This window comes from Pantherophis guttatus, chromosome 11, assembly GCF_059756535.1.
Source record: "Pantherophis guttatus breed Tessera chromosome 11, ASM5975653v1, whole genome shotgun sequence".
NCBI classification, from domain to species: Eukaryota; Metazoa; Chordata; class Lepidosauria; order Squamata; family Colubridae; genus Pantherophis; species Pantherophis guttatus.
Window position 1 is genome coordinate 26787938 of NC_142073.1, and position 27607 is coordinate 26815544.

Below are 27607 nucleotides of genomic sequence, written 5' to 3' on the forward strand. Positions count from 1 at the left end.
CAACTGGTAGTAAAAAATGCTAAAAAAGTTTTTTAAAAAGTTCCAATGATCGCACGCCACTCAGCTGATTGTCAGACTTTTTTTTTTTTTACATTTTTTTACTACCGGTTTGGTGGTAGAAAAAAGTAGCCTTTTTTACTACCAGTTTGGGCGAACTGTACCGAACCTGGAGCATTTCACCTGATTCAAACCAACCCTAACAGATAGCTTTCCAGGGCTTCCTTCTCTAAAGTATGGCTGTTTTAAGCCACATTAGCCATGCTTGTAATGAATTTCATGCTATAATGATCCTTTCCAGAAAGTATCAATAGGTACTAAGATTAAGCTGGGACTGACATTTTCACAAAAAAATGGCATACTTGGACAGAAGTGCGAGATCAGAAAAGCAGTAGCCCTGCCTTTCTTTCAGCACAAGAGCTTCTTGCTTAAGCTCCAAAGTTGCAGAAGGCAGTTGTTGAGTCTAGTGTTGTTAGTTAGTAGTTGATCAAGTCCCAGATTAGTTACAGTATTGTACAGGGTTGCATGTATAGGTTCAGTTGTACATTCATTTAGGGTCCAATTAATAAGTGGTAAGTTAAGGTCACCAAGAAAGATTATTGGGTGTGGGCAGGAGGCTACCCAGGTTAGTAGTGAAGTTAACTTGTTCGCATATTCGATGTCGTAATCTGGGGCTCTGTAACAAAGTAAGAATTGAAATGTGGTATTTAAGAACAGGTCACAGATGATGGTCTCAGGAAGAGCAAGTTTGCGTGTAACTTGAATATTTTTTAGATGTAGGGACTTTTTGTAGAAGATAGCAACACCACCTCCTCTACGGATTTCACGATCTGACCAGTAAACATGATAGTCTCTTACCGTAGTAATGGAGTCAGGGAGGGATGTATTCAGCCAAGTTTCACAGAGAAATATAATGTCGAATATAGCCGTATTTAGTAAGAGGAGGAATTCAGGTATTTTATTTATAAGACTTCTTGTATTAAGTAGCTTGCATTTAAGATCGGTAGTAGTTGTTATAGAGGAAGTTTGGGGCGTGCGTGCCTAGTTTTGGATGATGGGGGATTGGATGGAGGAGGATTGGGTGTTAGAATGTGGGTTGTGGGATTTTCTTTTGATACAGTCGGCACGATAGTCGATGTATAAGTCAGTATGTCCTTATTCTTGATGTCTTTTAAGTTCTGATTGGAGTTCACGGGAGCAGATTCTTTGCAATATGGATAAGTCAGGACGAGAGTGAAGTTTGTTATGGTTGATGTTGGTTTTGGTGATTGAATTTATTATATGTACGAATATTGTTTGATGGACTCATTTTTGCAAATAACTGCAAAATCGTGGAGCTACTGAGCCATCATTGTATTTGAACTCAGGGCCATCTCTTGAAATTTCGATGATGTCATCTGGGGAGATATTTGGTTTATTGGAGTTTCTTATAATGTTGTGAACCTTTGTGATATCATCAGATTTGTCGTTGTCATCCAGGCCAAATAAAATAGCGTTTGGACATTTTTGTTCATGTTCAATGGCATCTTTGATAAGTAAGGATATATTATTTGGTGGGTTTGAATTATTTGCTGGGTTGATGGTTACTTGTGGTTTAGATTGAGGTGGTTGTTGTTGAATTGAGGTAGTATTTTCAGTATTTAGGTATTTATTTATCTCTTTTTTTTTTCTTCAAGAGATGTTAGACATGCTTGTAAACTTGCTTGTAAACTTATTTTTAAAATTGTTTCTAAATGTGTTACTAAACTTGCATCTATGATGTCAATGGATGTAGATGGGACATTTTGAATGTCTTGCTTAGGGAAACATGATGGACAGTGACAAGTAAATCCCAACCCTTTTTGGATCGGGACTCCTTATGCACGGTCACTCACGCCCTCGTCGCCTCTCACCTGGACTACTGCAATGCTCTCTACATGGGGCTCCCCTTGAGGAGCACCCGGAGGCTCCAGCTGGTCCAGAACGCAGCCGTAATTCTGGGTAATTATGGGGGCGACATGGCGCTCCCATGTAACACCTCTCCTGCGCGAGCTTCACTGGCTCCCGGTGGTCTTCCGGGTGCGCTTCAAGGTATTGGTTCTCATCTTTAAAGTGCTCCATGGCTTAGGGCCCGGGTATTTACGAGACCACCTTCTGCCACTGATAACCTCCCACCGGCCAATCCGCTCCCACAGAGAGGGTCTCCTCAGGGTGCCGTCGGTCAAACAATGTCGACTGACGACCCCCAGGGGGAGAGCCTTCTCTGTGGGGGCACCTGCCCTCTGGAACGAGCTACCCCCAGGAATACGACTGATCCCGGACCTCCGTACTTTCCGTCGAGCTTTGAAGACCTTCCTATTTCAGCAAGCCGGGCTGGCTTAAAATTTTAATAGGTTATTTTATGGGTAAAGGGTTTTAAATTTTGGGAAGCCAATTTGATTTAATTCTGTTTTAATTTATTTTAATTTTTATATTGTATGTATTTTAATCTTGGCTGTTCACCGCCCTGAGTCCTTCCGAGAAGGGCGGTATATAAATTTAATAAACCTTAAACCTTAAATGTATTTGATGCTTGTATGAGATTTGCTATTTGTTTGGTTAATTTTAAGCAGGTGAGATGGGCGTAATTGTCACATGTATGGCATTTAATGATATCTTCATTATTACTGATAGCTGCAGAACATTTAAAGCATGTACAGGAGTTGTCTAGGTCATTGTTGGTAGAGATATTTTTTTGGGGGAAGGTATTCGTAGTGGCTTTTTTGCATCTTTTGCTTGGCATGGTGGACTTGTTTTGTAGATGTATAATCTGTTATTTGCTGGTATGGATTACTTAATCTTTTATTTGTTGGTAATCGGTGACACACTAATCAATAATAATAATTATTCAATATGATAGGCAATTAATTAATTAAAACTGCATTAATAACAGTAATTAATTAATTAATCAGTTAGACAATGAATCAATTTATCTAAAATAGTAATCTACTAGACAATCAATTAATAAACTAGACAATTAATGCTAAAGCAACTAGACAATTAATACTAAAGTAAGCAGTAACTATTAATTAGTTATACTAAACACTAAATCAGTAATCAGTGAATCAATTTGATTAATCAATATTATTGAAAGACAGTAATGAAAGAGTGGGGTAGTGGTGGTTTTAAAGATAGCAGCAGCATCAGTTTAAAAGCAGCATCAGTTTAAAAAAAAAAGGCAGCAGCGCCTTTGGTTATAAGGGCATTAGTAACGTCGGTTTAAAAGGTAGCATCAGACAAAATGATAGTCCGTTTCCCAATGCTTTTTACTCTCCTGCTTTGTTTTGAAATCCCAATGCTTTTCGCTCATCTGCTTTGTTTTGAAATCAATAGCAGCCCGTTTCCCACTGTTTTTCGTCAACCCTGAGAAAATCACTGAAATTCCTAGTTTCACAGCTTTAGAAGAGAAGGTGGCTGCTTCTAGCATCACCCAGCCCACAGCAAACGAGTTCACTTAACAACCACCATGTTCATTTAATGACCACCACTTTTATTTTACAACCTCCAAGTTCGCTCTATGACTGCTGTAAAAAAGATCATAAAGTCAGGTCAGTCACATGATGACCTGTTTTGCCAGTATCCTGACTTATGACTGCAATTGCCAGGCTTAACTACAGTTGTAAATTGAGGATTACCTCAGATATTAAAATTCCATCCACAATTATTTTCAAGTTACAGCTCATAAGAGCCTTTTCCTCACAGCTGAGCGTTTGTGATTCCTTGAGAGTCTCCTAAGAGTTGCCATCCTTCAAAGGAGTCAGAACAGCCTGGCTGCAGTCCCTGCTGCTTGAGCTTTGCTTCCCTTCCTTTCCCTTCCCTTCCCTTCGTCCCTTTGCCCTGTTTCCAAAGTGAACACACTGAACATCTGGGCATGTCTATGGAGGTTCTCAGTCATCCAGGTCACAGTTGTCCCAAAGGTACTTTTCAAAAGGCAGCTGGACTTTCTTGCTTTTTTCCTTGAAGCTTTTGCTTCTCATCCAAGAAGCTTCTTCAGTCCTGACTGAATGGTGGGGAAGGGAAGCACATTTAGGACATCTGGGCCTGCTTTTCTTTTGTTCAGCAGGCAGCAAATTATCAGCAGGAAACAAATTTCTTCCTTGTCTAGCCTGGAGGACCTGAGTCCATCCGGGGGGCTTATTGGGACTGCAAAGCAAGTCTTGGACTAGATGGACATTGAACTAATTGGCCGAAGTGGAATCCCCAAACAAAATGAATGTAGAGGACTGGCTTACCAAAGGAGACATTCCCAAAATCGAGAGAGGGGACACTGAAATGAAAAGTGGGTCCAATGACACAGCCCCTGAGGTGAAAAACAGAGATTTTTAAAATAATACAAAGAGAGCAAACCCAGCAGAGATAAGCAATGAGAACACCCATTGATCCGGCCACGTCAGGGGTGGGTTCTACTTACCTTTACTACTGGTTCGCAGTGGGGCCGCATGCGCGCACTTGCTTTGCTCGCACACACGCACGCTCTTCTGCACAAGCACAGAAGCTTCTGCGCATGCACGGAAGTGTTTTGATGATGGTGGGGTCGGTGGGCGGAGCCTCCCGCCAGTTTTACTATCGGTTCTATACAACTGGTGCAAACCGGGGGCAACCCACCACTGGGCCACGTGCCCAACAGAATGAGTCCCATGAAACATTTTACATTCAAGTGTATTTTTTGTCTTGTCACAAAGAAGAGATGAATCTGCTCATGGCTGACAGACCTCACCACACAATGCAAATGCCTCTGGTTAACCTTAATAAGTAGTCGAGCTGATGTATAAGAGGTTGGGGCTTACCGAATAACTAAGGTCACAGGCTGGGGAGATCCATTCACATGGAACTTGAACTCTTCTGAGAAAGGGCCCAGGACAGTAGAGCTGAAAGAAATGTGAATGGCCTGATGGCAACCTGGCTCAATGATTCCTTCTCTGGGTTGAAAGGCAAAGCAGGCACCCAGCACAGTGGAGGGCCACATCAGGTGGAAGAGGGCATCAATAGCTCCTTGGTTAGATAAGATGGCCTGGCACAGAGAGAAGGGAGAAAGATGAGTGGGGGAAGTAACTTGGCAGTTCAAGAACCAACAGTGATACCTCTACTTCTAATTTGCATGAAAAGCCTCAGTTCAAAGGTATCCATTTGAATGGGGTTCTGGCACTGGATTGCATTAGAACTGACCTGAAGAAGTGACCCAGCCAACATTCGTTATGGGTAGCTCTGGCAATGCACATCATGGCAACTGGGTCCAGCACCGTGACCATGGCATCTCTGAATCCATACCCATTTATTTTGTAGAAATACCTAGGTCCCATGAGAGTGTTGCCTAGGCTTCTTCTCATCACCAGCCTCTGGCCTGACCGACCCTGAATACCCTTTGGTGAAGGGCAGATGCCCCTCGAGGCCTTCCAAAGTTTGTAAAAATCTGATTGCTTCAGAAGACATTGGGAGATTTGGGTTGTATATATTCTTATTTAGATATTACTATACTTTCACACTATATGACGCACTTCCCTCCCCAAAAAAGTGGGTGGAAATGTCTGTGCGTCTTATAGAGCGAATATTGCGGTGTGTGAGGGGGAGAGGGGTTGGTGGCAAATGCCGCTGCCACTTGGGAACACTGGAGCCTTTGCTGCTGAGCAGCTGATTGGCAGTTGGATCGGCCACCCAGTTGGATCAGGGTTCTGCTCTGTTGCACCCATCACCGGTCAACTGAGCTGAGCTGCTCAGGGAACACTCTGTTATGCCCACCACCAGCCTGAGTTCTTTCTTCCTGTCTGTCCTTCACTCTTCTTTCAGGCCTTTCCTCACTATTGAGCATAAGTATTATTTGCCCATCTTTAAACCAAAACATTATTGTTATAAAATTGTCTGCCCTCATTGTCCTCCCTCTGTAGGTCTGTTCTGAGTCACTGCCAAATGCTCTTGCCTCGCTTGTGAGTCTATCATAGCCACCGCCTATTGCTGCCTGTTCACCGCTGCCTGATTGCCACCACCTGTTCACCGCCACCGATCGCCATCACCTAAAACAGCTGATCGGTGGTATTCCGGGAGGTCGATCTAATCGCCAATCAGGTGCTCGGCAGCGATGGATCCGGTGTTCCCTGGTGGCGGCAGCAGCTCAGCTCAGTTGATCAGTGGTGGGCGTAATGGAGCGGAGCCTTGACGAGCCATGTGCTGGAGCAGCAATAACATGTTTGCTGTTTGCTGCAAGGATACTACCTAGATGAATACTGGATGGATGCTGGGAAGCAGAGGCAGATTTTTTTTCTTGTTTTCCTCCTCTAAAGCTAACGTGCATCTTATAGTCCGGAGTATCTTATAGTGTGGAAAATACGGTATATATTCTATGCACTATATTTATGCTTTTGCACTCATGATATATACAGGTAGTCCTCCACTTACAACCATTCCTTCCATGACTGTTCAAAGTTATGACAACACTGAAAAAAGTGACTTATGATCAGTCCTCACACTTATGACTGTGGTAGCATCCTCACAGTCACATGACTGAGCTTTGGGTGCTTGGCAACCAGCATTTTTTTGCAATGGTTGCAGCATCCGTTGGGATGGTTATTTGCAACCTTCTTAGGGGCTTCTGAATAGCAAAGTCAATGGGGGAAACGCTCGATTCACTTAACGACCACAGAATTCACAACAATTATAGTGGTTTGCTTAATAACTAGGGCAAAAAAGGTTGTAAAATGGGGCACAAGTCACTTAACAATTACATTGCTTAGCAACAGAAATTTTGGTCAGAATTATGGATACAAGCCCAGGACTGCTTGTACTGCTGAGCTGCTTAAATTGAAACAGTATCTAATTTTGACAAGCAAGTACATAAATGAATCTACTGATAAGACTCACAAGCAAAGCAAGAGCATTTGGCAGTGACTCAGAACAGACCTACAGAGGGAGGACAATGAGGGCAGCCAATTTTATAACAACGATGTGTTGGTTTAAAGATCGGCAAATAATACTTACGCTCAATAGTGAGGAAAGGCCTGAAAGAAGAGTGAAGGACAGAGAGGAAGAAGGAACTCGGCATTTTAAAAGGGAAATAAAATACTATTCTTCTCCTAATTTTTCATTTCCCCAGTTTCCTCTACAAACTTGATCAACATATTGTAAGAGGAAAGAGAATCTTACTGATCCTAGACCAAGCAAAATCCAAAAACTCTAGGGAATTCCTGGAAGCGTGGCATTCAGACAAACAAGCCACAATAGACCCAAAGAAAGACAAATTACATTTACACAACATTAGAAATGGGCAATAAAAAGCAAAGAAGGAAACAAAAATATGAGAACATCTTGTCTCCAGCAGCCAATATCCAGATAAGCAGGGATTAACACTAGGCAAACAGTCAAACAGAAAACAATACCCTTATCCAGCACTGGCAAAGCAAGCTACTATATATAATGAGGGAGCAGAGCCCACAATCCCCAGCACTTATGATGTTCTCTAATCAGGTAAAGAAACATCTGCAAGCAAACAACCAAGCTCAGAGAGCACCAAGTGTAACAACTGAATTTACCTCATAACTGTGAGATGATCCCACAAAAATTTTCCCAACGTCCAGCTGATCAAAGTTGAAAAGTAGCTTGGGGCCTATTGCCTCCCCCTTGATACGCAGAGGGAGCCTGGTCTCTCGGCCTGTAGAAATGATAACTCATCTTCAGGAAATTAATGGTGGCACAACTCTTTAAACAATATTAGACAAAACAAACAAGATCAGAAAGTGGAGGCATTGAGCTTTGTTCCTTGCTGTGCACAAATCACTCTCTTCTTGCCTTGGAATTCTGCTATTTATTCATTTACTCATCATGTGGCATGTCATACATGGACTTGCAATATATATTAACAGAGGTGGAATTCAGCCAGTTTGGACAAGTTCAGGCGAACCAGTTGTTAAAATTCTGCAAACCGGCTAATCCCACCACTGGCTGGCCCTGCCCCCTCCCGTTTTTTGGCCTGTTTTCCTGACTGTTTTTTAGCCGTTTTCGGGCCGTTTTGGATGTACAGTAGCAAATAAATAGGGAGGGAAATTGAGTCAAAGGCCTCAACAAGATACAACTTCCCTCTTTATTTACTACTGAACATCCAAGATGGCCTGAAAAACAGCCTGAAAATGGCTGAAAAACGGCTGAAAATGGGCCAAAAAACCACCCAAAAATAGCTGAAAAAGAGGCTGAAAAATGAAGATTTCAAATCTTCAATTACTCTCTTGAAGCTGTACCAGTGGAGAAATCTAAATTTTTTTACTACCGGTTCTGTGGGTGTGGCTTGGTGGGTGTGGTATGGCTTGGTGGGCGTGGCAGGGGAAGGATACTGCAAAATCTCCATTCCCAACCCACTCCAGGGGAAGGATACTGCAAAATCCCCATTCCCTCCCCACTACTGGGGGAAGGATATTGCAAAATCTCCATTCCCTCCCCACTCTGGGGTCAGCCAGAGGTGATATTTGCCGGTTCTCTGAACTACTCAAAATTTCTGCTACCAGTTCTCCGAACTGCTCAAAAGTTCCGCTACTGGTTCTCCATAACCTGTCAGAACCTGCAGGATTTCACCCCTGAGCTGTACAACAATCTGGATTTGAAAGGGAAAAGGAATTCATAGCTTGTATGGGCACACACTTCAGACCTCTCAATACCTCACATCCATTGTGCTTTTTCCTGCCCCGCTGCACAAATTTTTTCAACATTTGCTGGCAAACACAAAGTGAGGTGGCTGGGGACTTCTGGGAGTTGAAGTCCACAAATCTTAAAGTGGCCAAGGTTGGTGACCCCTGCCATAGGCTTCAGCTTAATTATGACTGAAAGAGATTCCTATGTTTGCCGTAACTGAGGATCAGGATATCAGGACCAGCTTTCACAAGACTGGGAAACTGAAATCACCCATATCCTAAAATAGGGATATGTATATGGTTATACCCGTAATATCACAGTAGACCGTCTGAAGATACATCCCGGCTTCTTGTGGCCTGAACATCACACTGATTTCAGTTGTAGAATTGGGCCAAACATCTCCCTCCTAAAGAAAAATAGAATAAAGACAATGAATATGAAAGCTCAAGAAGGTCTGTCTTTCAGCTCTTTCTAAAATTCTGGAACAGACACATACAAATATCACCAATATTATTCTGGATGAAAAAAGGCCCAAAGAATTTTTTTAAATTAAATGATGCAGCAAAGAGCGCAACTGAACCTTCCTGCTTCTTCTTAGACTTGGATAATGTCTGAAAAGGATTGAGATCAGTCTTATTCAAAGAAAGGCTTTTGTTTCTGTTGCTCTGCAGGTTCACTTTCTGTATTCAAAAACCATTCTGCACAACCATGTTCTGGATTAAAAACCAGAAATATATACTGTATGTTCCCAAACAATAAAACCATATGGCTTAATTAAAAAACATGTTGCCTCACAGTCTACCTAGCAAATCAAGCAGTCGAGATGTAAAGGAATTTAGCAGCCTTCCCACTGCCCTCTGGCCTGTACTGGAGAGCCCATCATGTGGAGACACAGAGCCCTCTTCTTCCTGGGATGAAGGGCAACTCACAGGGCTTCGCTGGGAGTTTTAGACTGTTAAAAGCAGGGGAGGGGGACCTGAAGCACAAGTAGTAATCCACTGAAAAACAGACTGAATTCCGATGCAGTTATAAAGTGTGTTGGCACCCGGCCACATTACTTAGCAATGGGAATTCTGGCCGTCCTGGTTGCAATCATTAAACAAGGACCACATGGTCCATTAAGCAAAATTCAGAAATCGTGATCACCTGACTGCAGGAACACTGTGACAGCCAGAACTAAGAGAACCCATCATAAGTACCATTCATTTGGTGACAGAACTTTGAACAGTCGCTGAACAAATGGTTGTAACCCAAGGACTATCTGTAATAAAATACATCGAGGCCCATTCCCCAATCACCAAGGGAGCAGAGAAGCTAGAGCAAGCGGCCAGCTCTCCAGGAGCAGGCAGACATTCGTTCATTCATTCATTCATTCATTCACTCATTTATTTTTATTTGTCAAGAACATATTAGGTAATATATTGTATATAAGTATAAACATGAATTGAATACATAAAATAGATACGAATAGAGGAAACATTAAGACAGAGACGGTAAGCACGCTGGTGCTCTTATGCACACCTCTTACAGACCTCTTAGAAATGGGGTGAGGTCAACAGTAGACAGTCTTAGGTTAATGTTTTGGGGGTTTGGGGATGAAAATCAGGTAGTGCATTCCAGGCATTAACCATTCTGAAGTCATATTTTCTGCAATCGAGTTTGGAGCGGTTCACTTTAAGTTTGTATCTGTTGTGTGCTCGTGTGTTGTGGTTGAAGCTGAAGTAGTCATTGACAGGTAGGACATTGTAGCAGATAATTTTATGAGCGGTTCACTTTAAGTTTGTATCTGTTGCGTGTTCGTGTGTTGTGGTTGAAGCTGAAGTAGTCATTGACAGGTAGGACATTGTAGCAGATAATTTTATGAGCTATGCTTAGGTCATACCGAAGGTGACATAGTTCTAGGTTTTCTAAGCCTAGTATCAGGACTTCAGCTGCATGTCCAGCTCGGTGAAGAAAGAAAACGCTACGAACAGGTCTTGTTTGTTGGAAACGCTTTTTACTTCAACTGATTTCCAGCAACGTCAGCAGCAAGCCTGACACTTGATGCGGCAATACACAAAGTTGGCGTTGGGAGTGGCTGCCTTCCCACGCCATTTAAATATACGCGCCTTCAATTACAGCTGATTGCACGCCCTTCCGGGTTGCCATGGCTTCTGCCCATGCGCGATTTAGCAAATCCATTATCCCATCCTAACAGAACGGAAGGGCGGCACAATTAAACCCTCCACTCTGACCGCAGTGTGACCGACCGCCTATCGTTACGCTAAACACCCCACCACCAATGTGAACAGCATATGCAAACCAGCCCCCCCCCCATGCCGCTGGATTCAGGTATGGTATATAACATCAGGCTCCAAGTATGGCATATAACATCAGGATCCAAAGTCGCTACAAGATCCACGGTCGTTACTAGAGCTCCAGGTGTCGAGGGGACCTCGACACCTAGAATTTAAAGTTTGGTAGCATAAGGTATTTTGTTGCAAGCAGAGGAGTGGAGGATTCTTCTTGTGAAATATTTGCGGACATGTTCAATTGTATTGATGTCCGATATATAGTGATGGTTCCAGACAGATGAGCTGAATTCGAGAATTGGTCTAACAAATGTTTTGTATGCTCTGGTTCGTAGTGTGATATTACCGGAGAAGAAGCTACGCAAGATTAGGTTTTTGGCGATCAAGTTTTATTGATTTTTTCTTTCACATATATATTTTATGAATAGAGTATTGACCAAATCATATCATATACAACTTGTCACATCAAAATAAAATTTACATATTTCAATTTCTGCCAAAATATTTTCCCCTACTTTTTTATCTTGTCTTAATATCTTCTATACTTATTATATAAACAGTATCACCATCCGCCCTTCAAATCCCAATTTCTTAACATTATTTCAATTAATTATTTTATCTTATCCATTGTTAATCATACATATTCTCTTTTAACTTTCATATTAGCTCATTCTTCATCCTAATAAGTTTGAGTATACTTGGGGTTGCCCTTCTACCATTCCATCTCCTTTATTTTACAACAATCCTCCTCCTTCTCCTCTCTTTCCCTTCCCTCCCTTCTTCTATCCTTTTCTACTTTCTTCTTTCCACCTCTCTTTCCCCTCCTCTACTTCCCCTTCCTTTCCCCCACTCCTCCTTTTCTTCCTCTTTTTTTGACCTTCTCTCCTACTCTTGTTTCCCCTCCCTTTCTTCCTCTCCTTTTCCCTTTTTTCTGTTCCCCTCTCCTTCCTCTCTCCTTCCTCTCTTCCCCCTCCTATCTACTCCTACTCCTCTTTCCATTCTCTCTCCATTGTTGTATTCATTTTCAATTCAATATTTTCCAAAATGGTATCCGAGCAACCCTGATTTTTTCTCCATTTATTGAATTTATTCCTCAAAATCCCCATCACATTTTTTAGTTATTAACAATGTATTTCAAGACGCAGTTATGTGTGGGATTTTGGGGAATCCCTGTGATAGTCTGTCCGTGCCTCTCTTGAAGGGTTGCCAGGTGTCCACTATTTGAGCGGACAGTCCACTTTTTTCACATTATGTTCACTATTTTTTTTTTCACAAAATAGTGGACATTTTTTTAATTCAAAAGCTTTATGATGAAATGGTACGTAATCTAAAGCTGTATAGTCTAAGAGAATAAGGATAGGAGAATCACGTTTTGTCTTTTTTTTCATAAGTTAGAATGAGACAAAGATCAAATGCTCATTGCAATAATCACATTTTACACAACAGCGCAAAAAATGCATTAAAGCAGTTATCTTTTGATATCGAAAATGTAGCGCTGAAGGTTTTTGCCGAATTTTCGAATTCTGCGAAGAAACGAGAAGAGTTGAAATCATTTTTTGAGTTTTGCGAGTCAGAATTCCATGAAGTTTTGCGTCATGTTCCAACACGTTGGTTAAGTTTGTTTAAAGCGGTCGAAAGACTTCTTTTAAACTGGATACCTCTAAAATCATATTTTATTTCTCTTGGAACTGATGAATGCCATAAGGTTATCTGGAACCTTATTTCGGATCAGGAAAATGAACTCGCAAAGGATGATGAACCAACAATTTCAGAATTGTATTTATATTTCACGCACTTCTTCATGTCAATAATGCAAGACACCCTACTGAAGCTGGAAAGCAAGAAAATTCTTGCATGTGATCTTCACATTATCATGTGTAAGCTGCGTGATTCTTTGCAAAAAAAATACGATGAGCAGTTTTTTGGAATGAAAGTTTTATTTGCCTTACGTAAAAAACATTTGCCTGAGAATGCCATGCAAAAGTTCAAGAAAGAAGCCATCAACGTGTATCAAAGAGCCATTGTGTACCTAGAAAAGTGGTATAATTTCACTGATTATATGAGATGCTAAATTGTTTCAATCTAATTGATCGCAATAATCCTCCAACTTTAGAAGAAATGACGAACATCTGGTTATTATCACCATGGCGAGAAGAACTTCCACCCAACACTCTCTTCGATGAAATTTCTGCCTTAGAAGTTTATGTTCATCTGCAGGGCGATTCATCCCTTGATAAGTGGACATACTTTTTCAAGAAAGAGCCAGGTCCGAGTTTACTGAAACTGTTCCAGTATTGTGCATCAATTCTGGTATCAAATGCAAACGTTGAACAAATTTTCAGCATCATAGGAAATTTGTGGACTGACGAACGTAACCGACTGCTTGTACCATCAGTTCGAAGTGAATTTTGTATATTTTTTAATATTTCTCAACGTTGTACTGAAATTAAAGAATTATTCCTTAAACACAAAGAATTGATCAAAGCTGCGCAGTCAAATAAAAAATACACACGACAGCAAATAAAATGTAATTTAACATTTTACATATTATTATAATATATCTGATGTTTTGAATTTTAAGTAAGTTTTGAAGTGATTATTTTAATACGTGTTAAAATGTTTGTAAGAAAATATATAATTTAATTGTAATTTTTTTACTACTTAACACCCCCCCACCGCTTGTCTGCTATTTTTTGGAAGCAGACCTGGCAACCCTACTCTCTTGGTTAGTTGGATACAGCCTCTCATACCGAGTGACTGAGAAAGTAGCCATATGTGCTGCTAAAAAGCTGGGGCGGCTGCAACTGGAGCAAGGAGCTAAAGACAAAGTGCATCATCTGGGTGAGAAACTGCCTTTTTATACTAAAGTTTTTTTTCATGCCCGCTTGGAATAAATAGAAAGTGAAAAAGTGAAACGGAGCAAAGAGGGGAGGGAGAGTGGGTCTATGACAGCTCTCCACTTCCTATATTAGAGCTGCGAGGAAAGCAATTAAATCCAAAGAAAAGACAGAATGAACTGAAAGGATTGATTTGAAAATAAGAGAAGATAGAGAACCTGATCATTAATTTTTTTTGTATGGACAAATGATTTTAAATGAATTGGAACTGAACAGACTATTTTGAAAATTTTAACTTTATTTACTGCAGCGCCATCTGGTGGCATAAGAGAAAAGACTTTAAATTGAAGGGAAAAATAAGGCTGACCTTGACTGGCAGACTGATAAAAAAACAGATGTTAAAGAAAAAGAGAGACACTGGGAATGATGTTTTTAATGCAAGATAAATAGTGAACCTTTTGAAAGATTGAAACAACCAGCTGGCTGGTTGATTTTGTTTTACTTTTTGGATTTTTATTTTACATTGTTTGCTGTTTTTACTTTCCAACTTTCTTGTGCATACGCTATCTTCAAAGTACTTTTTGGAACTTTTGATTTGACTTTATCGTTTACTATATGTTGGTGGAAATAGAAGACTTTTGGACCTGGGATTTTTTTGTTTCTCTTTTATTTTTGCTTGCTTTTTTCTCTGGGTTTTTTTTTTTTTTGCGACTTCATTAAGAGGCATTTTGACTGGGTTTCACCACAGAGAACTGGGATTAAGGCAAGAAGAGCCTGAAGGAGGATAATTTTTTTTCTTTCCCCTGCCCCCTTTTTCTTCTTAAATAAATGCTCTTTATTTTTTTATGTTTATTTTCTTTTTCCCTTCTTTTTGAGGTGATTGTGGTAGTCTTAGTTTTACCTATATTTTTTCTAATCCATCCAACAGAGTGGATTAGATATCTGGATTACAAATTGGACCATTTGTGGATTACAAATTGAGTGGCTATCAAATTTAAGAAATGAAGAAATTTACTGCACATCTGCATTCAACGGTAAGTCATTCCTCTACGGAGTCATAGAAAACACCAGAAATTATGGAGCTTAAAAATATGATACAGATGTTTCATCAAGACCTGAAAGAAGACTTAAAAGAGGTCAAGGAGATGATGGGGAAAACTGAGGAAAGAATTCAAAAAATAGAGGAAAAAGCAGATCAGACAGAGAAAAAAGTGGGAGAACTTGAGGAAAGAATGACATCAGTGGACAAAAATCACGAAAGAACGATTATTGCATTAGAAATGGACAGATCTGATTATTATCTAATATTATCTAAGAAGAGAAGGGGGAAAATTTGGCAGAAGTTATGGCAGAGTTGCTGGCAGAAATGATGGAGGAACCTAAAGAGATTAAATGGGATTGACGAAATATTTAGGGTACATACAAGATATGCAATGAAAAATAAGCTACCAAGAGAAGTTAATGTAAGATTTACAAAGAAAGTGATAAAAACAGAAATACTACAAATAGCAAGGAATACTCCAATAAAATACAAGAATAAAGAGATAGTAGTACTGAAATGAATACCCAGAAGAGTGAGAGACCTGAGAAAAAAATACAATTTTCTGACAAAGTTGCTAATCAAAAAAGGAGTGAGTTTTCGGTGGTTATCCCAGAAGGAATATTGGTGACCTGGCAACAACAAAGACATAGATTAGATTCTATAGACAAAGCAGAAACATTCTACGAGCAGTTTTGGGGACAGAAGAAAGAAGAGATAGCAAAAGAAAGAACACAAGAGTAGGAAGAGAGAGCAATAAGAGAAGGAAACAACATAAAAAACTACTAGAACATTCAAAATTGGGAATATTATTTACTCCGTTGATAGACCAAAGTAAGAGAGGTGTAATGTTATATATAAGGGAAAAACTAGAACCTAAACAAATTTTTGTGGATGAAGAAGAGAGGATACTTATCATTGAGGAAACATTGAACAATAAACAAATGCCGTTGATAGCAATATATGCACCAAATGAGAACCAAGAAAAATTTAATGGGAAACTACACAGAAAAATATTAGAATTTGAGTATGAAAATATTTGTACAATGGGTGATTTTAATGCGGTGGTAGACGCAGATTTGGACTATAAAACAACGAAGATAAATATGAAACCTAAGAAATTACTTCCAAAGACTTTTTTTACAATGGTTGAGGAATTAAGTATACAAGAAAAAGACATTTGAAAGAAAAACACTATACTTTTTATTCAAAGGCATATGTCATGGTCTAGAATAGACATGATGTGGATGTCAACAGATATACTAATTAATATACAAGAAGTGAATATTGAAACAAGTACATGGGCAGATCATAATCCAATTATAATTGTATGAAAAGGCCAGAAGAAAAGGCTGAGATGGACTTTGAACTCGATAATTTTACAGGAAAATGAATTTCAACAATTTCTAGAAAAAGAGCTGATTTTTTTCTTTAAAATAAACAAAAAAGAGGATACATCACTCCAAAATGTATGGGATACAGTGAAAGCATATATTAGAGGACTGGCAATGACATACTTGGGAAAAAAGAATAAAAAGAAAAGACAAAAACGGAAAAAGCTAGAAGAGGGATATAAAAAGTTGGAGAAGGAATTGCAAAAAGATACATAAAATAAGAAAATTAAAAAACAAATAGATTTGAAAAAACATGAAATGAATTTAATTGTACAAGAGGGTTTGGCAAATAAATTAAGAGCTTCTAAACCATTTTTTTTTTTTTGAAAATGCAAATACGCCAGGTAGATGGTTGGCATATAAAATGATAAAAGAGAAGGAGAAAAAACTAATCAACCAATTAACTGATGGAAAAGGAACAGTATGTTATAGAAATGAAGAAAAGAAAAAAATAGTTCAAAAGTATTATGAGAGACTATATAAACTAGAGATAATACCTGGAGAAACAATGGAACAATATTTAAGAAAATCTGACCTACCTAAAATATCTGAAAATTATAGAAAAGCACTAGAAGAAAAAATAATGATGATGGAATTAACTGAAGCAATCAAAAAACAAAAGAATGGGAAAACACTGGGCCCGGATGGATTACCAGCAGAATTATACAAGACACTGCAAGATGTACTAAACAATTTAATGTTGGAAGTATTTAATGAACTCTTAGTAAATGCAAAGATACCAAACTCATGGATGGAGGCATACATTACTCTTATACCTAAAGAAGACATAGATTTACAACAAATTAAAAATGATTTCGTTGTTGAACGCCGACTATAAAATATTTGCATCAATAATGGCAAACAGATTTAAAAAGTTGTTAAATGAATTTATACACATGGATCAAAATAGTTTTTTACCTAAAAGACAGATTAGAGATAATATGAGAACAATTTTGAATACTCTGGAATATTACGAAATGCATTCAGATAAGCAAATGGCAATGATATTTTGGATGTGCGAAAAGCGTTTGACAATGTGAATTGGCAATTTATGATAAAACAATTACAAATTATGGACTTTGGGGGGAGATTTATAAATATGATAAAAACAATTTATAATAAACAGTCAGCAAAGGTAATGATGAACGGAGATATGACAGAAAAGTTTAATATAATGAAAGAAACAAGACAAGGATGCCCTCTATCCCCATTATTATTTGTATTGACACTAGAAGTATTAAATAGACATGTAAGACAAAATGAAGAAATAAAGGGATTGAAAATTTAAAAAGAATATAAACTACAAGCCTTCACAGATGACTTAGTATTTATCTTGGAGGAACCTAAAATAACAAGACCCAAATTAATAGATCAAATAGAAGAATATGGAGATGTGGCAGGACTGAAAATAAATAAAGAAAAGACAAAAATATTGGTGAAAAATATTGCAGAAAAACAGAAGATGGAAAATGGAGAAACTAAACATTCAGATTGTGAAGAAAAATATTTAGGAATTCAAATAACTTCAAGATGCGTAACGATTAAAGAGGATAATTATTATAAACTGAAAAATCAAATTGAGAAAGACTTGGAGAAATGGAAAAATCTACTACTAAGGGGAAGGATTGCGATAATTAAGATGAATATATTACCGAGATTCTTATTTTTATTTCAAACAATACGATAAAAGTGGAAAAGAAATATTCTGAACAGTTAAATAAAATAGTAATGAAATTCATATAGCAAGGGAAAAAAGTGAGAATTAACATAAGGATGTTACAAGATGTGAGACTTCGAGGAGGATTTGGACTACCTAACTGGGAACTATAGCCAACTAGAGCCTTGATAGTACAGTGCTCTAAGCACCCTGTTATTAACACAGCTGCCTGCAATTACTGCTGGTTCGAATCTCTCCAAGGTTCAAGGTTGACTCAGCCTTCCATCCTTTCTAAGGTAGGTGAAATGAGGACCCAGTTTGTGGGGGCAATAAACTGACTTTGTATAAATATACAAAAGTATGAAGGCTATTGCTTAACGCATTGTAAGCCGCCCTGAGTCTCCGGAGAAGGGCGGCATATAAATCAAATTAAAAAAAAAAAAACTATACTATCAGGCAGCAGCATTGACATGGATGAAAGAATGGATTGAATTAAGAAATACAAGACTATTAACTTTGGAGGGACATGATTTACAATTGGGATGGCATGCTTTTTTATGGTATGGCAAAAATAAGATGCATAGTTATTTCCAAAGACACTATGTAAGAAATGCATTATTATTAGTATGGGAGAATGTTAGAGATAAATATTAATTGAAAATACCAATATAGTTATCTACAACGGAAGCATTAATACATCCAAATATTATTAATATGGTAAATTATTAATTAGGTAAAATTCTTAGATATAAAGATACACTAACAGATAAGGGGGAAGAAAAAAGAAATAGAAGAACAAGGGATTGAAATGGATTGGCATACGCAATTACAAATACAAACAAGATATGAAAAAGATGCTTAGTTATATGGTTTCTACTTGGAAATGACAGAGCTGGATGAGATACTCACAGGAACAGGTGAACAAATGATTTAAAAACTATATCATTACTTACTGAGTATTAAGCTAGAAGATCAGGTAAAAGAAATAATGATATCATGGACTAAGAATTTTGGATATACAATTGAATTAGACAAATGGCAGCAAATATGGGAAATAAATTACAAATTAACCATGTCCACAGCATATAAAGAAATTTTATTTATTTATTTATTTATTTTATTAAATTTGTATACCGCCCTTCTCCTACTGGACTCAGGGCGGTGCACAGCCAAAATAAAAACATCCCAATACAAAATTTAAAATTTGTTAAAAGAATTACACAACTTTGGCCTAAAATTTAAAATATCCCGACTAAAACCCATAGACAATTAAAAATCTAACATCTCAAAAAGGGGGGGGGGGTTACGCCAGCCCTGTTTGGTGGAAAAGCAAGGTTTTTAGGGCACGGTGAAAAGCCCAGAGATCTGGTATCATGCATATCTCCGGGGGCAAATCGTTCCAGAGGGCAGGTGCTGCCACAGAGAAGGCCCTCCCCCTGGGGATCGCCAGCCGACACTGCCTGGCTGACGGCACCCTGAGGAGTCCCTCTCTGTGGGAGCGTACTGGCCAGTGGGAGGCTATCAGCAGCAGAAGGCGGTCCCGCAAATACCCAGGCCCAATGCCATGGAGCGCTTTAAAGGTGGTAACCAATACCTCAATACAAAATGTTCTATAGATGGCACATGGCACCTGAAAAATTGGCAAAAATGTTTAAAGATAAATCAGCTAAATGCTGGAAATGCCATCAGATACCAGGATCGTATTATCATATGTGGTGGACGTGTACAGAAGCGAGGAATTACTGGATTGAAATTAGAACATGGCTAGAGGAAATGATAAAACAACGTATTGATTTAAAACCTGAACTGTTCCTATTGGGCATCTTACCAGAGAAATATAGTAAAGAGAATACTTATTTGATTATACATATTGTAACTGCAGCAAGAATTGTACTTGCGCAAAATTGGAAAGCAGAGAAAATCCCTTTAGAAGGAGAAGTAATTAAGAAAATATTGGAATATGCAGAAATGAATAGATTAACAATGGTAATTAAAGAAAAGGAAGAATCGGAGTATTTTAAAGTATGGGGGCAATTATATCAATGGTTAGAGAAGAGATATATAAAAATTTAGATAATTGATGAATTAATATAAACATAAGAAATTTGTGAAGAATGATGTAACAATCTAAATGAAAATATAAAGGTATGATAGAAATATAAGTTATTTTATTTCATCATTTACAACATATTTTTCCCTATCCCGCTTTTTAACATTTCAGTTTTATATCTTAATTTCAGTTATTTTCATTGTTAAACCGGATTACATTTCATATTACATCTGCTGATCCATTTTACAATAAACTTCATTTTATTTGCTTCTTACATACAATTTTTACTATTAACATAGTTCCCTTAAATCAAGTAATATATGCTTTATTTTATTTTATTTTTATTTTTATTTTACTGGTTCGATTTATATGCTGCCCTTCTCCGGAGACTCAGGGCAGCTTACAATGCGTTAAGCAATAGCCTTCATACTTTTGTATATACCTGTTTAGTAGGGCTTTCGGCCCACCCTAAGCAGTGTTCTTTTTTATACAAAGTCAGTTTATTGCCCCACAATCCGGGTCCTCATTTTACCTACCTTGAAAGGATGGAAAGCTGAGTCAACCTTGAGCCTGGTGAGATCTGAACTTGCAGTAATTGCAGGCAGCTGGTGCTACTTAACAGCACTATAGTCTGCTTTGCCACCAAGGCTGTTTTTTCCCTTCCTTCTCTCCATTATTCTTCCCCTTTTAACCATTTTCTTTTGGTCTCTCCAAAATTCCACTTAATCTTTTTCTCCCTTTATCCCATTCTCTTATCTATTTTTGCTTTTTATATTTATTGTATCTTTTCCCCTGAATCCTTTCTCTAATTTTTAGGACTGTTACTCTCATAATTCTCCCCGTTTTTACCCAGTCTTTTCCCATTTCCTTCTCTTCCCTTCTTTTTTGGGGGATATTCCCCCCTATCCATTCTTTTTTTGTCACTGTCAATCCCAGTGTAATTATCTATCTTTTTATCTTCAACATTGTATTCTTGCTTCTCATTTATATTCTCTTTTTCCTTTTTTATGTATTCTAACCAGGCTTCTGCTTCTTCATTACCCGTAAATGTTTCACGCACATTTTTAAGCATCTCCATTAATTCCTCATACTCCCAATGCTCCATATTGTCAATTTTTTAAAAAAAATAAATTTTAATTTATGTTTAATTAGGATTTAAGTCCATATAGTCTCTTTTTTTAATTTCCAAATAATATCCAGTTCAAATATTTACTGGTCCACTCCAATTTAAAGCTTTGATATTTTTCACCTTCTTTCGAAGTCAAGACCCAGCTGTTTAAAAAGAAACAAATACTCCTTAAAGTTCCTCACGGTAGTCAAGCTGATTGTTGTTCCTTCAATTTTCAAAGCAATCATTGTAGTGCTTTCTTTTCACCAGCAGATGTATCTCTCCAATCCACAAATCCCAAGAGAACAAAGTAACACATTTACAAATATGTTTTAAATCCATATAAAAAATACTTTCTCTTCAATTTCTTTTCCTTTTATTGTTTTTAATTTCTTCAAATTCCATTTTAAAACCAATTATAAAATTTCCTTTCTTGTGCTTTGATATTTTAGCTTCTTTTGTTCTTCCTTCCAATATCAAAACTATCACAAATAATTCAAATCTTCATTAAAGACTGCTTTCCCTCGATTTTCTTTTTCCTGTATTATTTTTAATTTCTCCAAGTCCAATTTTAAGTTCAGGTAGAAAGTTTTCTTTTTTGGGCTTTAGTCCTTTCACTTCCTCTTCATTTTTCTCCCTCCAATTAAAATTCCTAAGTGCCAATTAGCCGCTTATTTCCGCACTGGGACCTCTTTTAAGATTTAAAAAAATTCCTTTTTTACCTGTGAGTTGGCCAATTATTTACCCGGTGCCAATACTCCATTCAAACATCGCTCCTGCACAAAATCTTAGTCCAGTTGCCCCAGCTTCAGAGCGGTCATTTTAATGGCCGCCATCCCTGCCACCGATTTAGAGAGCTGCCTCCGACCCTTCAAGGAACTTGCCTGTTCCTCTTGGTCATCCAAGGCACCTCTCCTTCTTCACCGTCTATACAAGACAGTTCCGGTCCGAAGACTCACCAACAGTGGTTTGTCTGGCTCGTCGGAGCCCATTATTTTCCAGCCAGTCTCACCGTGACACTTCCAGTTCCTGGTTTGGCGATGTTGTTACCACTTCGGACTTTGGCACTTCGATCATTAGATATGAATACTCCAAGGTCTTTGACAGAGTGAGGGTTAACTACAAGGTCATGTCCACTCAGCTTGTATTTTGTGTTCTGGTTCTTTTTGCCAATGTGTAAGACAGAGCATTTGTTGGTTGAGATTTGGAGTTGCTAATTTTTTGACCATTCCGACACAAAGTCAAGGTCTTTTTGAAGCAGCATTGTCGGTGGTGTTAAATATTTTTACATCATCAGCGAAGAGAATGTAGTTGCTTATTATATGATCCCAAAGGTCATTTATGTATAGTATGAAGAGTGTTGGGACTTCCGGTTGGCGACTTGAGGCGACAGGGTGTTAGGTGGGCGATCGCCGCTCCCTTTCACTCTTTAACACCGCGTTTTGGGGACCCTTTAGGGGCGCAGGTCCCGGAGAGACCTGCGGACAAGAGAGAGAGCCGGGCGAGCGAGAGTGTGGGGCGCAACCACCCCCCGCTGGACCCGGCAGCTCTGTCGAACCAACGCGGCGAGCCGGCCCTTTAATGGCTGGCCTGAAGCCGCAATAGCCAGCAAAAAAGACGGGAGCTAAGAGGAAGATCTGAGGTGCCGTGCCAGATTGGTTACCACCTTTCCATACTTTGAAGCATTTGGCGTGGAGAGAGAGGTCGGCGGAGTCGGGTGAGGAGTTCTCGATCGAGTGAGGCGGCGACGGAGAGTGGGAGCGGATTATATCGGCGGAGACCCGGCAAGCCGACCAGGAATACGCAGAGAGCAGTTTTTATTCATATAAAGAGCTCTGGAGGTCGTGGCGAGAGGGAGAGGAGGGCGAGTGCTGATGTGGCTGGCGCTGTGATTGGAAGCGGAGCGAAAACCAAGCAAGAGACTGAGACTCTGATCCTCTGAACTTTTATCCCTGTGAGTATTGCAAAGAAACAGGAAGTGCAGCCATCATTGAGTCGGAGGAGGGAGTTAGCAGAAGATTGACAGGAGGACGATCTAGCAGCAGGATCCACCATAGAGAACTGCCGGAACGCATTGGAAGCAGGTGGAGAGAGGAGAGAAGAAGATTTATGACTTGGCTGACATCATTCTTGTACAACTAAAGATATATATAATTGGTGACATTCTGATTTCCATTTTTTACGTCCTTTGATTAATTGATTAATTGGATCTCTAATATTGGAATTTTGATTATCTCCTGAATAATAGTATGAATGAGAATTAACTATAAATAGCTAAGGAATATAGAGTATAGAATTCAAACACTGATCTTATCTTGCTCTTATTGAATATATTTACTTGTCTATATATTTATATATAAGGATTTGGATTTAAAATTAACAAATTAATTATATATATATATAGTTATTTAAATTAATATCTATCTAGTTATATCTAGCTACATTTATTTATTATAGAGTACTTATTTTTATAGACAATATTTACAATATTTATCAATCTATTCATCTTAACTTCATATATTAAGCTTTGAATATTTATATTTAAGATTTATATTAACCCTTATATTAAGATTTGAATTTAGTTACATAACAACTATAATATCCATAAGGCTTGATTTAAGGAAGATAGCTTGTTGAACTGAGGAATCGATACTAACTAATTAAGATAGCAAACTCCTTAATAGATTTAAGAAGAGGAATCGATAAAGTAAATAGGGCAAAATCATTGAATGGTCATCTGGAAAAATATTGAGAAAATTATAAAAGAACAAAAGATAACGCTGAAAGAAATGGCAACAATGACTTCGACAATTTTGAAATCAGTTAAAAAAGCTCCATCTAACCCTGCTCTAACAACACTGTCCCCGGTAATTCAGAAACCCTTAGAAGGTATGCAAAAGTCAGATAAGCCACCACCAACTCCAACTCTTCAAACAGTACAATCTTCTCTATTCATGATTCAAGAAACCATGCTTGCAATGCAGGAGAAATTGCTAAATAGTCACTCCGAACTTAAAACAGATATTCATGTTTTGGACGCAAAAATGACTGAGATTCAGGCCTCTATTGCGAATAATGAAAGGAGAATCCAAGATGTAGAACAGAGGATGGATCAAAGCGAGAAAAAATTAGACATGGTGGACCGAACATACGCGATACAACACAAAGGAATTGAAGAGTCCCTGCTACAGCTGGAAATGGATAAGGCCTCATACTACATTCGCCTCCAAAATATTTACGAAGAGAAGGAGGAGAACTTAAGTGATAAAATAGCCGGGTTGATAGCAGATGTCCTTCAGCAGGACAAACAAGATATTATTAAAGAACTTGATGAGGTCTACAGGGTTCAAACGAACTTTGTTAGAATAGACTTCCCAGGGAGGTCCATGTGAAGTTCACCAGGAAGAAAGTGAGGGATATTCTTCTCAACATAGCGAGAGAAGAAAAGATTGAATTCCAAGGAAAGGAGGTGAATATCCTAAAACAGGTACCTAGAAGAGTGAGGGAAGTGAGGAAAAACTATAGGTTCCTGGCGAGCCACTTAAATAGAAGGAATGTCACATTTCGATGGATTCTGCCAGAGGGGATGATCGTGTCATGGCAAGGAAGAAAAGTTAAAATCGATAGTCTATCTGAAGCACAAGACTTCCTAGAACAAATAAGAGGAGGAGAAGAAGAACAGACTAGTAAAGAAGAGCTCGATACAGTAAATACGGAAGAAGAGACCTCACAAGAGCAAACTACAAAAGAAGATATAGAAGAGGAGAAGAAAAAAGAAGAAGCGGAAGGGCAAGGAAAAAAGACCAGACCAGTAAGAGCGGTAACCCTAAAGACAAATAAAAACTAGAACCCGGACACAAAATAAGAAATGGATGGCCTAAAAATTATATCCTTAAATGTCAACGGCTTAAACGACCATAAAAAAAGAAAGATAATTCTATCAAAATTGATAAAACAGAATCCAGATATAATTTGTCTACAGGAGGTCCACATAAAAGAAGATGAGGCAAATTGCTTAGAATTTACTAAATTTGGTAAATTATTTGTGTCATTAGCGGAGAAAAGGAAAAGGGGTGTGGCGATTTATGTGAAAAAGGGAATCGAGGCAGAATTAAAACAAAGATACTAAAGGGAGAATCTTAATGGTAGAAATTAGGAGAGCTAATGCAAAAATGCTGTTAGTGGGAGTATACGCTCCAAATGAGAAACAGGGACAATTTTATAAAAAACTACACGAACAATTAGGGAACTGGGCCCATCTGGAAATATGTATGTTAGGCGATTTTAACGGAATTGTTAATCCATTGAAAGATTATAAAAGTGGTGAGAGAAAAAGGAATAAAAGATTACCGCTCCCAAAAAGCTTCTTTGATCTTGTTGATGAACTCAATTTAATTGATATATGGCGTACTTTACATCCTCACGACTCTCAATATACCTTTTTCTCAAACCCACAGAATTCTTGGTCTAGAATTGACATGGTATGGACTACTAGAAAATTAGGTCTAGAAATTAAGAAAGCAGATATAAGTATAAATTCTGGGACAGACCATAAACTTCTAGAAATACATTGGCATTACGTTAACAAGAGGAGACAACAAAGACAACTAAGATCTAACCTCTTGAATGAAAAAGATTTCATAATAAAATTAAATGAAGAAATCAAGCGCTTTTTCATTGAGAACGGCAGGCAAGATACGGCGAAGGAAATTGTATGGGATACCATGAAGGCATATTTGAGAGGAGTAGCGATTTCATATACGGCATTTAAAAATAAGGAAGAAAGAAAAGTTAGAGACGAATATAATAAGAATTTAGAAGAAGCAGATAGCAAATTACAACAAAACCCGGGAGACGAGATGGCCAAACAAAAATGGATGATGGCAAGACATAACCTTAATGTCCTGGATCAGAAAGAGTTGGCACAAAAAATCAAGAGGATAAAACACTATCACTTTGAAAACGCCAATAAGTCAGGAAGATGGCTAGCATATAGATTAAAAAAAGAACAGGAAAAAAATCAGATTCTTATATTAGAAGACATCAATGGGGACATTCTGACAAAAGAAATGGATAAACTAGAAAGAGCGAGAAAATTCTATGAAGCCTTATATAAAGAGGAAGTGATTGACCCAGATAAAATTGCACAATATTTGATGGAAGCTAACTTGCCACAGATAGCAGAAGAAGAGAGAGAAATGTTAAATAATAAAATCACAATGGAAGAACTTAAATCTGCGCTTGCTAAAATAAAGAAAAATAAAACACCAGGTCCAGACGGACTCCCGGGGGAAATATACACAAAATTTGAGGAAGAACTACTATTAGAATTGTTGGACATATTCAACGAGGTACTAGTCGGTACAAGAATCCCAGACTCCTGGAAGGAAACCTATATTACCCTCATTTTGAAAGAAGGTGCTGACCCAAAACAGATAGCAAACTACAGGCCGATTTCTCTGTTAAATTCAGATTATAAATTATTTACTAGTATAATTGCGGAGAGACTAAAAAATTTTTTAAATGGCTGGATTCATAGCGATCAGAAAGGATTCCTCCCAGGGAGGCAAATGAGGTATAATGTGAGGACAATAATAGATGTTATAGAATACTATGAACAACACCCAGAAAAACAGCTGGTGCTAGCATTTTTGGACGCCCAAAAGGCGTTCGACAATTTAAATTGGAAATTCATAATTAACCAAATTGATTTGATGGGATTCGGCACAAATTTTAGAAAGATGATTGAAAATATATATAACACACAGAGAGCAAGTATATTAATAAACGGGGATAAGACACGGACATTCTGGATACAAAAGGGAGTCAGACAGGGATGCCCCCTGTCCCCCTTACTCTTTATAATGGCGCTGGAAATTCTATTAAGAAAGATTAGAGACAACAAAGAAATTAAAGGATTACAAATTAAGAAAGAAATTTTTAAAATACTAGCCTTTGCGGATGACGTGGCCTTAATAATGGAAGATCCCTTAAAATCTGGTCCCAAGGTACTCCAGGAAATACAACAATATGGTGAAGTAGCTGGTTTTAAACTTAACAAAACTAAAACCAAAATCTTAGTAAGAAATATGGAGGAGATGAACAAGAAGCGGTTAGAAAAGTCCCTGGAACTGCAAATAGCAAAGAAGATAAAATATTTAGGAATCTGGATCACTGTAAGGTATTCCTCCTTAAAAGAGGACAATTACAGTCCATTACTACAGAAAATAAAGCAGGATATAGATAAATGGAAGAAACTAAAAATTATCCCTTACAGGTAAGATTTCAGCAATTAAAATGAATATTCTTCCCAAAATCATATTTCTGTTTCAAACCATTCCGGTGAACCTGGATAAAAAATATTTTTTAGATTTGGAAAGGAAGGTGCGAGATTTTTTGTGGGAAGGGAAGAAGGCAAGAATTGCATATAAAACGCTGCAAGGGAAAAGAAACATGGGCGGCTTCGGATTACCGGATTGGCAATTATATCAGAACATGGCCAAATTAGTATGGATTAAAGATTGGGTCACATTACAAAATAAAAGAATTCTGACATTAGAAGGCCACGATCTACAGGCAGGCTGGCATGCTTATTTATGGGGCCCA

General features: G+C 38.2%; 1 protein-coding gene and 1 pseudogene across 6 annotated transcripts in view; both read right to left on the bottom strand.

Annotated features, from left to right (window-relative positions):
- The window catches only part of HYDIN (HYDIN axonemal central pair apparatus protein), a 416706-nt gene that overhangs the window by 338298 nt on the left and 50801 nt on the right, over positions 1–27607 (bottom strand). For all 6 annotated transcript variants that reach the window (XM_087877179.1, XM_087877178.1, XM_034425679.3 and 3 more), the window contains exons 10-13: positions 8932–9031; positions 7536–7654; positions 4803–5026; positions 4248–4315 (exon numbers count right to left, since the gene is read on the bottom strand). In XM_087877179.1, coding sequence (XP_087733305.1) covers positions 4248–4315; positions 4803–5026; positions 7536–7654; positions 8932–9031 — 511 coding nt within the window. The remainder of the gene's footprint in view (positions 1–4247; positions 4316–4802; positions 5027–7535; positions 7655–8931; positions 9032–27607) is intronic.
- LOC148112319 (uncharacterized) lies at positions 1039–3910 on the bottom strand (annotated as a pseudogene).